This window comes from Salvelinus fontinalis, chromosome 3 (assembly GCF_029448725.1).
Source record: "Salvelinus fontinalis isolate EN_2023a chromosome 3, ASM2944872v1, whole genome shotgun sequence".
Taxonomy (NCBI): domain Eukaryota; kingdom Metazoa; phylum Chordata; class Actinopteri; order Salmoniformes; family Salmonidae; genus Salvelinus; species Salvelinus fontinalis.
The window spans coordinates 22,653,676-22,670,210 of record NC_074667.1 but is presented as its reverse complement, the minus strand read 5'-3'; the positions used below and the strand labels follow the sequence as shown (position 1 = coordinate 22,670,210).

General features: G+C 41.8%; 1 protein-coding gene across 1 annotated transcript in view; it reads left to right on the top strand.

Annotated features, from left to right (window-relative positions):
• The first annotated feature begins 2,522 nt into the window (after positions 1-2,522).
• Positions 2,523-16,535, top strand: part of LOC129841168 (carbohydrate sulfotransferase 11-like) — a 28,337-nt gene continuing 14,324 nt past the window's right edge. The window contains exon 1 of the mRNA XM_055909318.1: positions 2,523-3,097. Coding sequence (XP_055765293.1) covers positions 3,004-3,097 — 94 coding nt within the window. The 5' untranslated portion in view covers positions 2,523-3,003. The remainder of the gene's footprint in view (positions 3,098-16,535) is intronic.

Here is a 16,535-nt window from a genome sequence, read left to right as displayed (position 1 = left end):
AGTGAAGCTTTTGAAGGCTTCCATGAGCCTTTTATAGGATGTATTTAGACTAGTTTAAAGTGCGACCATTCTACCAAACACCCTTGTATGAATGTTAGCAGTAGATAACTTTGATACAAAATAAGTAGAAATGTAAAATAATTAATATTTTCAGTTACAGACTGAGTTAAGAATAAGGAGAATAATTTTGTTTCTCCTAGTCTCAAAATGTTTCACTTTTATCATTGTTGTCCAGTAGGGGACAGCGGTCTCATATTCCTCTCCAACCACTACCTCCTAGTCCATGAAGAGTTAGTGTTCTCATTCCAGTACATCAATCAACTGCTACGGAGTAAAGTGATTTCAGAGAGCGTTACTACACCCTTCCGATACCAGCCTCCTGGCCCCTAAATTGAGCGTGGTCCAAATTGACAACCAGTGATCAATAAAGCATGAAAAGATCATTGTTGTTCAACAGCATGAGAAGGTAAAGTTTTTTTAGCTCAAGTGAGAGCAAAACAATTATTTGCATAAAGACCAATACAGTCTGCATATTTAGACTCCTATTGATTTATTTTGTATTTCTACCCATTGTATGTGTTTGGGACTATTCAAGAAGCACCATTATCAGTTAACGTCTTGGACTTTCCCCCCCGGAATTACCTTGGAATGGCTGCAGTTTGCTGTACAGTCCGGGAACATGATATTCCCAATAAACAAAATGTACCCTTCTCCTCTGGAGAAAATGTGTTTCCAATGAAACCCTGGAGCCAGTGTAGGGTTTTCAAGGAGGAAGAGGTGGTAACGGGGAGGTAAGAAGTGAGGGAGGGAGTGAGTGAGCTCATGTACCTCAACACTGTCAGAAGGGAGCTCAGCCTTGGACCTGTGTCAAGCGCAGAGCAAGAGAGCATGCCAGGCTCTCGCTCACTTGCACTTTGCTGTCACCTTCTCCTTTGCCCTACTAATGCTAAAACAGTTACCACAGCAGATTATTTATTTTTTAACTAGGCAAGTCACTTAAGAACAAATTCTTATTTACAATGACGGCCTACTCCAGACAACACTGGGACAATTGTGCGCCACCTTATGGGACTTCCAATCACAGCCAGTTGTGATACAGCCTGGATTTGAACCAGGGTGTCTGTAGTGACGCCTCTAGCACTGAGATGCAGTGGCTTAGGGATCGGCCCATTTTTTTTCTATTTTCAAACGGGTCACTGTCCACCTGCTTTACATTTGAGTCATTTAGCAGATGCTCTTATCCAGAGGGACATGCAGTTAGTCTTAAGTCATCTTAAGATAGCTAGGTGAGACAACCACATCACAGCCGTAGTAAGTACATTTTTCCTCAGTAAAGAAGTTATCAACAAAGGCAGTGCTAGTAGGAAAAGACGAGCAAGGTTTTATTTATTTTAAAAAAATATATAATAATTGGGGGTCTAGTTAAACACAGGTTTAATGTCTAGTCTAACACAACAGACTAATTGGCCTCAGAGCTGACAATGACCACTCACGATTATCTCCCTCATAAACTGGCAAGCTTCACACCGTCTGCCTACGAGGGCTCTCGTTTGATCACTTGCATGTCTCCTAATCCACACTGGTTCCGAGGAGGACCTTCTGCCCTGAGACCCAGTGGGAAGCGGAGGTGCCAAATGTCTGGGGGGGTCAAGAGGCAAAGGCTGCTGTACAGGACATGTTACTAGCTCTTAATTAGCTGTACATGCCCCGACCCGAACCTGGGTCCAGCGACTGTCATGCCAACAAGTTAATTGTTACGCCAAGAGGTCCGAACATCTTGACAAGGTCGCTAGGTGTTGGGTTAAAGTCGCTACATTACCTTCTTCCTTTGGGAGAGCGTGTCCCCGCGCTTCTCTTTACTGTGTCCCTCATGTGTACACGCCTCTCCAATGGCCCCACTTCTGACACCAATGTAGCAATTTCGGGTCCAGCAATTGTCATGCCAACACCTTAACCGCTATGCCAAGAGGTCAAAACCTCTTGACGAGGTCGCTAGGTGTTGAGGTCGTTACTATATGATCAGCAAACAGATTATTCAGTCCCTCTAACAACCACATGCCCACTTAAGAATAAGTGTCCCTAATACATGTACATGTATGCTGTAATTACGAGTAGATTGTTGAATATTCACGCCTTTGGTGAGAGATAACATATACACATGCTGAAGGTATAAGAGAAGTATAAGTAGGCTGCTATGCAACAATTTGTACCTAGACTGTAATTACGCTATAACAGCGTATCTAGCTACCATGTAATACTATATACTAGAATGCATCAATATCTTACTGTATTACTGATAACGTTTAGTTAGCCACTACTGGTAGATGCAGGGTCAATAAACCCATGCCAAATATTTCTTGATTTCTAAAAGGCCTTATATAGCCAACATATCACTGTAATCATACATTGTATACCAGGCGTCGATTTGCATTGATACCAGAATGGTTCATTGAATACGTATCATATTTCTTTCCCAAATGTTCCAACGCTTGGTGGTGTATGTAGCCTAAGCGTCGCCCGTGCCATATATGTTTCTGGAAAGTAAAGAGTTAACAGCAAAGCTCACATTTGGAAAGATCTTAAGCTCTGAAGGTTTGCTGAAGGGCATATAAACCCCTTCGTCGTAAGAGAACTCGATTGCCGTTTTAATTTCGAATAAACTGCCTTCTACCCTGGCTAGTAAATTTGTTCAGAACTCGAGCGACTGGCATGGCAAGTTGTGTCTGCAACTAATTATTTGCTGACTTCACGTAACTGTCGCTCCTTTTGCGGTTGGACTGTTGTAACTTTTCACCGGCGCAGGATATGCGTGGATGTACATCAAAATGATGAATCGCACAAGTAACAACCAGCAATTTGACTTGAAGAAGAGACGGTTCTATCTGTACCCGAGCAATGTACTCGAATCTCCAAATCCCTAACGTTACTTGAGCGTTGAACGGTCCTTTTTCGCATGAACCACAGAAGGACTTGGGTCGGCTTTGTCGTTCCTAAAGATTAAGGATGAGAAAACCCAAAGTTAATCGGATGGTTCTTGCAATGTGCTTGTGGTGTTTTATAATGGTTATATTCTATGTTCACAGCAACCTGAAACCAGGTGAGTCAAATATCCTGCACAAGCCGTTTACTGTATTCGTGAATTTGTCATATTTCAGTACATTGAATGGAATATGCATGTTTTCCCATGTGTTTTGCATACAAAGTGACTTTTGAACTTATCTCTATTAAAACTCTTAAATTGTATATTTTAGGAGTAAAACTAATCCATTGTATTTAGACAAATAATAATAATGTCTCCTGTGTTCTAATACAGTGTGAATAGATAGCAGGGGCATGTCATAACCAAACCATGTATGATAGCCAAGTAGCCTGCAGGCTTCCATGCCAGCACTTATTCATACTTTTCCTTATAATGGGTTTAAAAAGGCTCGATAGAGGTGTGCACAGTGTACAAAACATTAGGAACACATTAGGAACAATAGACTGACCAACATCAATAATCCTTTATTGATGTTGGTCCCATGTGGCTCAGTTGGTAGAGCATGGTGCAACGCCAGGGTTGTGGGTTTGATTCCCACAGGGGACCAGTACAAAAACTCAAAATTAGAAAGGTGTTCCTAATGTTTTGTACAAAGTGTATATGCCCATTTACTTAACAGAAATTCTACTTCAGTGAGAAAGTTTGTCATTTTGCAGACTTGACCTACACCACACCATAGAAACACATCTTCATTGCCTCTGTGAGTAAACCACAGAGATGATATGTTTAAAGTGCGTGTTACTGTTGTATGGTGTCTCCACCCCACTCTCTCAACAGCTTTCAGCAATGTTTTACCTCATGTCCCACCCTCTGTCTCCATTTCCCTTTGGGACGTGGAGCAGAATGGAGGAAAGCCCTAATTACCAGCCTGATTGCTTCAGTGTTTCCTCTGCTATGTGGAAGAATGTGGTGTGAGTTTGCTGCCGTTAGTGTATCCGTTCACTGTGAGACCCGGCCTTCTCCTCTACCCCACATTGGTCCCTCTTTGCCCGTACAATTGCCTCATTCAGACATGTCCAACCATACTAAGTCCATGTGGTCCTACAAGGTAACATTTTGGACTTTTTATAAAACTTTTGTACAGAATGGTCACCTTTGTAGAGCTCTGTAGGTGCGTGTTGCTCTACTTACGACATTAGTTTTAAAGAACTTATTTCATTTATCAAATCAAAGTCCTAAACTTAAAATGCTGTTGAAATGACTCCCTTTCTATCTAGCATAGTGCCATGGAAGGTTTTGCTCAAGCTAAGGTCAATCAATGTGGGTTTGTCACTACTACATGTATAACCAAAAGGCATTTTACAGGTGCATCTTATTGTAGGTCTTCAGCATGACATAAGCACAAATGTATGCATGGTTTTCTGTAACAGGAAATGAATGCCTCTGAGCATTCAAGATGTCAGTAGATCTACATGAAAGAGCACACTGTCATACCGATGCACAGGTCTGGGGAAGAAAATCTGCATCCTTTGCCAAATGAATTTGGATAGGCTTCAAAATGTTGCAGTCGGGCGTGCAGATGAGACTTTGGGAACATTTCCATTTCTAAGTCTGTTTTGTCAGACCCCAGTCTGACGTAATGTCTTACTATGTTAACAAAGGGAGAGTATCATATCACACTGGACAGCATTGTTTAACTTACAAAAGGGCAGCGTCATTTTCTCCCACTTGCTGAATGGGAATTCTGTGTGCACAGTCCTCACTCTCAAGTTCAAGGAAGATAATTACATAGACTGCACCAGATGCTGGCTATAGCCTCTGATCCCCTGACCCAGGAGACACGAATAAAGTGTTTGTGGTGGCCACGCTACAATCAACGTGTATTTAACCCAATATACCCTTTGTGGTTTGCAGCGAAAGCCAGTGGATCTTGAGGGTCCGACAAAAGCCTTGGTGGAACAACACGACTCTTGAAAAGATGTGAGACAGCATACGTGGCACTTAACCTCAATGGAATGTTATGTCTATAACACAGACACACTGCCAGGATCCTTCCACCACTAACCTCTTTATATGCCCTGTAAGCCAGTGCATGCTTCTGTGGTGTACAAGTCAGATATATGTTTTACAAGTGGAAGGGTGAAAGAAGACACACAAGGCTCCAACCAAGGATTTCACTTATTTAGTGCTGATCTGAGGCCTGATTGCCCTATCTTGGTCCCAACCATAATCATTATGGCTGATTTAAGGAAACCTGGCCGTAGATCAGTGCTTGGGGCAACTATCAGCTTACACTGTGATGTTGGTCCCCTCCTCATACCTGCCTTGCCTGGGCTTGACTCAAGAGCATTGGGGTCATAAAATACTTATCTGCTCAACACGCGAGTGTCAAAAACAATTGCAGTACCCCAGACTAATACAAATATCCTTAGCCACAAATCTGTACATTGTCTTACCTTTTAGAAGAGTAGGAGCACAGTGTCTTGAACTTTGTTCTGGGGAATGTTCCAGTCTCTCCTATGTTTGTCATTGTTGTTTGACTTCAGTCTAGTACTACGTGTCCCAGAAGAGATACCGACTGACTGTCTGTCATGCAGATCTCGATGGTACTCTCAGGTTGCCAAGTGAAATTAGTTCTGCCTGAGATTGCCGTCAGATCTGTAGCCATCTTGGGATATTGATGACAGTTCAGTTCAGCCCTGCTGTTCCAAACTGTTCTTTTCCCCCTGCCAGTTGCATATTCATGTAGAACACAGGAGGTTGGTGGTACCTTAATTGGGGAGGACAGGCTCGGGGTAATGGCTGGAGCGGAATGGGTGGAATGGTATCAAACACATGGTTTCCATGTGTTTCCTCCTCCAAGCATCCTCCTGCTCAGCATCCTCCAATTATGTAGATCAATCGCTCCAGGATTAGATTAGTTTGTGTGATGCGGGAACACGGATTTCTTCGCTCACTCTGGTTTTGTTCATAATTGGCCTCTATTACTTACAGCTGCTCTCACCATGCCACAAATCCCTATGTAGGATTGGATTATCTTCTCACACAGAAGACTTCTGGGAATGGCAATGGGAATTCTCTCCATTTAGTTTTGTGGAATTTGGATGTAATCTGTCAACCCTGTGTTCTTGTTTTGTCCCCAGTTTTGCACTGTCACCTAAATGTTGGCTTTGAAGTTACAACTGTTCCTGGATCTGTGCTGAAGGTCACCTTATATCCCCTAGACTGCCCATGCTGACTCAACAATTTCGCAGATCACCGTTGAGCGCTTTGAGAGGCTTGTTCTCCTCACTAAGGGAAACACTTGTCTCCTGATCGGCACATAACGGGCGTAGCATGTAAGGTCTTCCCATGTCATCAACCTGGCACGCAATTAAAGACTTAAACCTTGGTGATGGCCCAAAGAACCGCCTGGAAGATGACCCTCCTTGTGGAACACCATAGCCTGCTTTGATGCTATAGCAGCCTTGCTACTCTTTTTACCCCCACAAATTTGCCTATAGACAATATAAGCCCCCACCTGTTCTGTAATCCATACTATGTGTCTCGGGGAAAGACCAAGAAGATACCTGCCCCACATCTGCTTGCACTCTCCTAAGACTCTAACTCTCGTTAAAAAGATAACCCCCATCACCCACGTGCCCGTGGATGTGCACTAACACCCTTCACATACATTGCAGCAGCAGCGGGGATCGGCCTCCACACAGCAGTGTCTCTCTCAGTAAAACTCCTCTCTTTGGCAGACCTGGAGAGCCGTGGAGGGGGATGGGGCCCCTGCTCCCCGAGGGATTTCCACACAGAGCAGCGTTCATGGCAGGGACAGGAGAAACACACATTGGCCTTTCTACATTCTGCATCTCCTAAGCTCTTGCTACTGTACCAGAAAGGGAGAGTGGGAAAGAGAGAGGATTAGCATGGGTTCTAGTCAAGTAAACTAATAGGACTTGGTCAGCTCACATTAAATGGGTTTTTGGTTGAGTGCTATGAACACCTTTATAGAGTACCACGGTATGAGTCATAATACCCATAAAACCTAGCGGTCAAACAGGGAAATGGTTCCAATCCTTTTTTCCACTATTAATTTTGCCCATAGGGAATTTTAGAAACACTTAAAATAAGGGCTGTGTTTCGTGTCGGCTTACCTTTGCGTGACATTTTGATAACCAGGTAAATCTCAATCAGACAAGATGAGTTTTATCAATATATTTGGCTCTATTTACTCTCAGATTCGAAAATTCTAATTAGCATCAAAGTAGACATTGTGCAAGACCACAAGTCCTTGAAAGCTCCTGCACGCCATCTCTAGCTGACACCTTTACTAACAGGTATTTAGTCAATTTAAAACGTGCACAAAACAGTTCACAGAACTGTAAATTTAAAGAAATGTAGCCAATGTATTAATTACTAAATTGATTTAAGATTAGATAGTTAATCCAGAGATTCTCACCATTGCTTCTATTCGGCAGTCTCATCCATATCATCATGGCATTTGTAGTTCTTTATGATAGCCACATTAGCAGCTAATTAGCATTTAATTTTGGGGGGGTAAATACAGCCGCATACTGTATATTGATAAAAGTCACCTTGTCTTAAAAAGATTTACACGGTTATTAAAACATGCCAGGGTAAGCCTACACGAAACACAGCCCTTATTTTAAGTGTTTCTAAAATTCCCTATGGGCAAAATTAATAGTGGAAAAAGGATTGGAACCATTTCCCTGTTTGACCGCTAGGTTTTATGGGTATTATGCCCCCCCCCCCCCCCCCCCCCCCCCCCCCCCCCCCCGTAGGGCTCTATTAGGTAGACAAGTCTGTATTTGGGTTACGTTTTTTTGTCACTTAGCTAGCAGATCTTATTCTGAGCAATACTCAGTCAACATATACAATGAGCAATTCTTGGGCTTTACTTAGGCCTAGATCTTCAGCAGCTGGCTGGTAATGCTTGCAAATGAAACAATTTATCTTCCGTAATTGAATGGGAAACTCCTGAATGTATTGCTCATTAGTTTCCATCCGAATAAATGTTAATTCATCAGAAGAATTTTTGTGTAACTTTCCATGGTTGTAGAATGATAATAACTAGTGCTGTGACAATACCAGTATCGCATAATTTTTTTCATGGCAAAAATGAAAACACGAAGCAGACCAATTTGGTCCTTTAAAAACCTGCTGTTTGTAAAATATTGTGTGCGGTAGCTTGGAAAATAAATTAAAATGACTGGAAGACAACATAATGTCTTCCAGTCATTTTAATTTATTTTCCAAGCTACAGCACACACAAACATGATGTCTGTTTCCAACATTATGGCTGTTTTCCTAAATAAGTTACATTCACTTCGTGTTTTATTTCCTTGCCACGATACTAATAAGTATAGAGAAACTGGTATCTTCCCGGCCCTAATAATAACAACAGGAAGTTAAGGTACTAAGAGCACATTGATTCAATGTGTCATCTCTGCTCGTTCCTGGAATACAGTAGCTATAGTCACATTCTGCCAGGTCCTGTTTCGTATATTCAAAAATAGTACTGACGTTACCTGTACTCCTGGCATTTAATTAGGGAAAAAATTCAAAGGTTTGGGAGTGGTCGTATTTAAAATGTGTGCTGCCTTGACTTACAGTGGCATACGGAAGTTGTAATGTGTTTATTAAACAGTTTGAAATACATCAATGTACTGTATCACTGTTCACCACAAACTGCCCCCACACCTTGGCACACGCTAGGCAAGGGCCAGGCCAAAGTGACAAAATTGCCCTTTGGGGACCCGTTCTCTCTCTATTACTGTACCAGTTGGCTCCATTGACAACAGTGGCACTGGCAACACCTTTTTTATCATCAACATTATTTAAGCATCAACATTATTTTTGTCGTTGTGATTGGCCCACAAATGGTAAAGCTATGTCTGTAGAGAAAGTAACCTTTAAATGGTCTTCTATACTGAACAAAAATATAAACGCAATGTAAGTGTTGGTCCCATGTTTCATGAGCTGAAATAAAAGATCCCAGAAATGTTCCATATGCACAAAAAAACATATTTCTCAAAATTTTGTGCACAAATTTGGTTACATCCCTGTTAGTGAGCATTTCTCCTTTGCCAAGATAATCCATCCACCTGACAGGTGTGTGATATCAAGAAGCTGATCAAACAGCCGGATCATTACACAGGTGCACCTTGTGCTGGGGACAATAAAAGTGCAATTTTGTAACACAACACAATACCACAGATATCTCAAGTTTGAGGGAGCATGCTACTGCAGGAATGCCCACCGGAACTTTTGCCAGATAAATTAATGTTAATTTCTCTACCATAAGCCGCCTCCAACATCGTTTTAGAGAAGTTGACAGTACGTCCACTCCAGCCCAGGACCTCCACATCCGGCTTCTTCACCTGCGGGATCGATTATATTTTTGGTCAGTATAATTTCAAGTTTCACAATCGTGCGCAAGTACAGTGAAATGCCTTTCTTGCAAGCTGTAAACCCAACAATGCAATGATCAATATCAATGTAGTACTAAAAATAACATAAGGTAGAACAAAAACACATGAGAAAAGAAAAAAAAGAACACGAGAAAGTAAGAAATTACTGTATATACAAGGTCAAATGTTCAGCATGGAAATGGTTGTTTCTCCACACAAATAACATGTAATTTCTATTAGCAAGACATCGGTTAGCAAGACATTAGCAAGTTTTTAAAAAAATATTATATTTTGACATGCAGTTATTCAGATCTAGCTTGCCAACTTAGTAGCTGTTGGGTTAAGTGCAGATGTACTGCAGATGACAAGTCTAGAGACTTGTTTTAATATGTATAGTTGCATCTATTGCTTCTCATACTCTTTCCCTCCCCCTACCTCCTGGAAGTGCATAGTTTATAGGGTATCCCCAGCTACAGTGGTCTACAGTATATATTTTCTGCATGCCTGGCTGTGGCATGGAGAGTGTGAGTGTGTTCATTGTTCACAAGTGGCTTGGCATTCAGACTTGCCGAGTCTCACACGGGCGTGGAGAGAGAGAGACACACACATCGTCCTTTTTGCCTTTTTCCTTGCCACACACACATACATTTTCCCTCTATACTCTATTCATCTTACAAAAGTAGTATTCAATTGCCTTTATCCTTGGTGGAACTACCATGTAATGCAGAAACAGCCCTGTAGACCACAGTGGCTGTCACGTAACCCTAAAACTGTCCCTGACCCTTAAATAACCCTAACCTTAACTAAACCCTTAACCATGACCCTAACCTTAACCTATTTTTAACCAATTCTTAAATTAAATATTGGTTTGCAGATCAGGAGTGTGCGTATAGCATTTCCCCTCCTTGACCCTGCTGGTCACGTTGCTTCCTGGTTATACGGTGTATCTCTACAAAGTCACTCACTCCTGACTCCTGACTCATGTCACAGCAGCATCATCAAATTGGATTTAATGCTGCTTAGCCTAATGGGTATTTATAGAGCTTGGAGTTCAACAGCGTTATAAATATTGCGATGGCATGCTATTGGTTGATTGGATTGGGATCGGACAAGATTAAGTTATCGGAGCCAGTCCATTCGATGTGATAGCATGAATGCTAAGAAACAAAACATTTTTCTTTAGCCATTCTTTACGCTATATCTCATTTGGCATATTACATCAGGACTCCTAGAGTATATACCGTGCACACGCACAAGGCACCTTTTCTTAATTCTCCCTCATCCTTGTTGCAGGGAAAGGTTTGATTGCGTGGCAGTCTTATTCTGCTGGATTCCTGATGCACCCAGCCTTTCCTCTTCTGTCAGTGTGTGTGTGTTTAAGTTAATCCACACTGCAGTTAGGTGTCACTTTCCTCCCTCTTTTCGAATGTATGCCTTTTGGGTTAATCCAGCCACAGCACGTTTAGTTGTGCTGTTTACAGACATGGGGCACCTGGTTTCAAGTTTTAATGTCACGTGCACAAGTATAGTGAATTGCCTTTGTTGCAAGCTCTAAACCCAACATTGCGGTATCACTAAAAATAACATAAGGTAGAACAAAATGACAAAATAAATGTAAAAAATAAGAAATAAGAACACGAGAAAGTAAGAAGCTATATACAGGGTCACTTTCAATACCATATTTCCATTGTGCAGGGATACTGGAGTGATTAGGTACTGTAGATACTGTATGTATAGGGGTAAGGCATCGGGATATAGGATAAACAGAGTAGCAGCAGCGTAAATGATGATTGCATGTGAGTGTAGTTAGTATAAATGTGTGTGCATGTTATGCGTGTGTTGGAGTGTCAGTGTGCGTGAGTGTGTAGAGTCCTGTGAGTGGCTACAGAGACAGTCCAAAATAAAAAATTGAACACAAGGGTCAAGTCAGATGGCGTGTTTTGCCATTCTGTTTTCTCTCCTGAGGGGGAAGAGGCGCTGTCACGCCTTCGTCATGACTGTACGTGTGTGAGTGGACCATTTTATGTCCTTAGTGATTTGGAGACCGAGGAACTTGAAGTTCTCGAACCGCTCAACTTAAAGGAGCAGTTCTCTCTCTGTGGGTCTAACGCCAAGAAGTTCTGGAAAACGGTGAAATACCTTGAGAATAAACCCTCCTCCTCACAGCTGCCCATGTGACTTAATGTTGATAATCTGGTAGTTACTGTGGCTGAGCTCATTAATCAACACTTCATTAAGTCAGGATTCCTATTTGATTCAGCCACGTCTCCTTGCCCGTCCAACACTTCCTCATCTCCCACCCCTTCTAATGCGACTAACCCTGATGCTCCTCCCTCTTTTTCCCCTGACCCGCTAAACAGCTTCTCCCTTCAGGCGGTCACTGAGTCTGATGTGCTAAAGGAGCTCCTTAAAAGTTGACCCTAAAAAAAACAAACATCTGGGTCTGATGGTTTAGATCCTTTCTTCTTTAAAGTTGCTGTCCCTATCATCGCCGAGCCTATCTCTGACCTTTTTAACCTGCCTCTCCTCTCTGGGGAGGTTCCCATTGCTTGGAAGGCAGTGACGCTGCCTTCTTTATATAAAAGGGGAGATCAAGCTGATCCTAACTGTTATAGGGCTATTTCTATTTTGCCCTGTTTATCAAAAGTGTTGGAAAAACTTGTCAATAATCAACGGACTTGCTTTATTGATGTCTATAGTATTCTCTCTGGTATGCAGTCTGGTTTCCACTCAGGTTATGGATGTGTCACTGCAACCTTAAAGGTCCTAAATTATGTCACCACTGCACTTGACTCTAAGCAATATTGCTGCTATATTTATTGACATGGCCAAGGCTTTCTCTGCTCTTAACCTTGTTCTGAACACCTCCAGAACAAAGGTAAGAAGAATGTCTCTACCTTTCTGCTCTTCATGCTGTTGTCGGTGCCTAACAATGTTTGTACTATGTACTGCTACCATGTTGTGTTGCTGCCATGTAGTGTTGTTGTCATGTTGTTGCTACAATTGTTTTGCTGCTACCATTGTTGTGTTGTCTTACGTCTCTCTTTATGTAATGTTGTGGTGCCTCTTTTGTCATGATGTGTGTTTTGTCCTACTTTTCTTCTTTGTTTTTATCCCAGCCCTCGTCCCCACAGGAGGCCTTTTGCCTTGGTAGGCAAATTGTAAATAAGAACGTTATCTTAATTGACTTGCCTAGTTAAATAAAGGTTAAATACAAATAAAATAAATAAACATACCACAATGTATGTTTCTATTTTCTCTGTGTGATGTCTCTCCTCTCTGGGGAGGTTCCCTGTGCTTAGAATGCAGCCACGGTGCGTCCTTTACTTAAAGAGGGAGATCAAGCTGATCCTAACTGTTATAGGACCATTTCTATCTTACCCTGTTGTCATTGCTCCTCTGTAATGAACTACAACCTCTTCATCGTCTTTCACAGTAGCTATTACATCCCAGTCAAGGTAGAAGTGACTCATGCAATAGCTGCCTTTCAATAACTTGTGTGAAAGTTATAGCAAAGCTTTTAAAGTGACCTCTTAAAACGGATGAAATGGATAGTCATTTGCATCGGGTTAGTCTCACGTCACCATACTCCCATACTCCTGAAATCGAGGCTAGCGTTGGGTCAACATACAGATGCCACTTAAAATTGTAAACCAGTTCTCTTCCATTAAAGAATATGAATTGTGAATTCTCCCAGTAAGTAAAAACGGACAAAATGTCGAAAATGCTAGTTTGCCAAGTGTCAAACACTGCGTGTGTCAGCGTCTTTTATGCCGTAAAATCACATCTCAAGTTTTGCAGTCAATTGTAAAGTGGAATAAGAAAATTCAAGCGATACAAATGTATACAGTGATACAAATGTATGACGGTCGTAACTTCGCAGGTAGAAAGTCTCCTCAATTCTTTTTGACAGGTTTGAGAGGTGTCTCCGTATAGCTTTACTCCAGAGTTGAAACATGTCAGATCACTGTCAGAAGAGGCCCTCTCTTTCTCTTTGAACTTGACAGAGACCGACTGCTTTTACGGCCTTAACAGGGCAGAGTTAGTACCAGTCGTATTGACTTGAACAGTGGAGGTCGTTAAAGCAGGGGATAATATATTCAAATCGGGTATACTGAAAGAAGGTGGACAGGTCTAACGAGCTGGGAATGACTGTGTAAAATGTCATCTGTGTATATGTAGCCCTATACCTTTTTCAATGTCTTGATGCAAGGACTAAAAACCCACCAGATGGCCTTTATACGGCTAGACGATAAGTGTTTCCTGAAAATGTTATGGCACGGTTACAGTATGTGCTTCAGCTGTTTGCAATGTCCTTAAACTTAACATAAACACTGTCTTGCGTTTGCCAAAAGAGCTGAACATATAGAAACATATGGGATGACTGTAGGAACATCTTTTCTGAATGTTGATGTCCTCTTGAAGTCATGTGCTGATGGATCTCTGGTGTGTAGTGAGTAGACTGCACAAACTGCTTGAATCAAGCACTACCCGCTGGGTAAAAACTGGTTCAATAAACATTGTTTCCAGGTCATTTGAACACAAAAAATGTATGTGATGTTGAATTAACGTGGAACTGATTGGGTTTGAAAAAAGTCGTCAACGTAAGGGAATTTCGTCGTTATTTCACACAACATTTAACCTAAATCCAATCACGTGGTCATTTTTCGTTGTTGAATTCACGTTAGTTGACGACTAAACCGAATGTAAACCAAAACTAGACGTTGAAATGACGCCTGTGCCCAGTGGGTAGTGTTAGGTTCAAATTTTCAGAGTAAAACTCAACGGACACTGAAAGCTTAACCCAAGTTTATTCTTCCCAGAGGATCAATACAGCTGCATTAGACAAAGACATTTCCACACAAGCACTGATATTTAACCCTTCCTCCTAGGCTGAGTCTCCTCCTACACATCTGAACAGACAACGCATCTCTGTTCCTAGACAGAACCTTTGTGATATCTGTTCTTCCTCACTTCATCTGACCTGACCTCTACCCCAAAGTGCTCACTTCTCCCCAACTCAAGGCTGTCATGGTGATTGGTACCAGACTGTGTCTCTTCTCAAAGAGGATCCCTCCCATAGGATGCCCGATGTCTAACAATAACATATCCTGACATAATGTAAACCATTATACACTACCCTCTCTTCCTCAGTGACATGAATAAGTATATGTCATATTCTCAGAACCCAACAGTAGTGACTAGTACGAGAATGTTACATTTTTGTAACGGAGACGCAGGGAGTCCAGAAAGCAGGTGCAGTCTGTGAGTTTAATAGGAACAAACATGGACTGAATACAAAAACAGGAGTCGCGTCTAAACATGAAAACAGGAAACAATACTACCTGATGGGTGATACAACGGAGTGCTAGATAGAGGGGAAGTAATCAGGTAGTAATAATGTCCAGGTGTGCCTCATAATGGGGCGCAGGTGTATGTAATGATGGTTGCCAGGTGAGCGTAATGATGGGTTGACAGGACCGGTGGTTAGTAGACTGGTGACGTTGAGTGCCGTAGCAGGAGTAGACGTGACAATTTTAGACCAAACTACGGTGGTTGGGTCAGCGGACAGTTGGGTACATAGGAAGACTATGCCACCAGTTGTAGTCTCTCCAGTCTAAATCTTTCCACCAGACTGGTGTACTGTATGGTGACTGAGTTGGTCCTGTTGGCCTCCTTAGTGTGGGTTGCAGTGTGTGTTTGTGTGTTCCACTCATTTGGTCAGAGTGACACATCAGTTTGTTTTATCCTTTTCATACTTTTATATTCAATCCCAGTAATATTTAGTTTTTAATTAGTTACTGGAAGTCTTGATAATTAATTTAAGTTTTAACCAAATTATTCTCAGTAGGTGAATACTCCATTCTTGTACAGTAACATTAAGGAATAAATTGGTGGTTTCCTATGCCATTTATGATGTCAGATTTCTGAAGTCGTGCTTGATACGTGGTACTGAAACACAGACAATTATCTCAGCCATGCCCTGTCTGGCTGCACCCTCACCAACCCTCCCCTGTCTCGAGAGACCATGTCTGTGACTCTTTGTCTCTCTCAATTCCGAGGTGAAGGTTTCTTGTCAACCCACACTGTCTGACAAATGTGACATTTTTTTACCATCTAACTCAAACACTGTAAATTGCATGTTTGCACCGCCAACCATTTTTTTTAAAATAGAACATCACATGAGCAACAGCATACGAAACAGAGGCTACGACAACAACAGCCTAACTCACAACAATCTAAATGCCACGTCATGTTTCTTAAAGTAACTCTAAAGTAGTCCCAGAGGCTTGCCTACCGCTGTTTATCCTCCATCTGCTCTCTTGGTTTTCTATGATTGCAAGCAAAGTTTTGCCCTTTTCCCCCTCTCCTACTTCCTTCCACCTCCTCCTCTGCTCCCATAAAGGAGTGCTGTTTTCAGTAGTGTTGCTGCGTTGTATGTTTAGGAGAGAGCTATAGTAAAAGCTACAGTAGTAGTCTGAATGGATGCACAGTCCTTTTTGAGGCCTGGTTTGACCTAAAATACCCTCCCTCTTCTCTGTGTGCTTCTATGACAACCTGTCGGTAAGTGTTGTATGGGATGGATGTCATAAGGTGAATGCACCAATTTGTAAGTCGCTCTGGATAAGAGCGTCTGCTAAATGACTTAAATGTAAATTTAAATGTCGTTTGGGTGTGCACCTGTTTGTTAGTGTTTAATGACCCCCAGGTGTGTAGTAGTGTGTACAGTATGTAACAAATTAGTCTTTCTGGTGTCCCTGTGACTCAACTGGATTTGTGGCTATATTAAAGTCTCTGATTGGGGTCACATTCATACCTTTACATTTAACATGGTTCATGATTATCTCTCTTGCACCTTTTTTTATTAAGTTGCACATTTTCACTAACACTAAGTAAACTATGGCACGGATGTGAAGAACATTTTTCCCTAGTTTCAACTCGGCTGTGTCAGAGTGGTTGCTTATCAAGCACTGGGCTCGACATTAAACAAACATGACATTTGCATTCAGATTGAAAGTTCAGTAATAACTTGCCATACCTGATGATTTGTCACAATGGCATAACATGGAGTGTGTGGATACCAATTTAGAATGCAGCAGAGATGGCTAGCGGTCTTGAGTGTGTACTATAGGTAA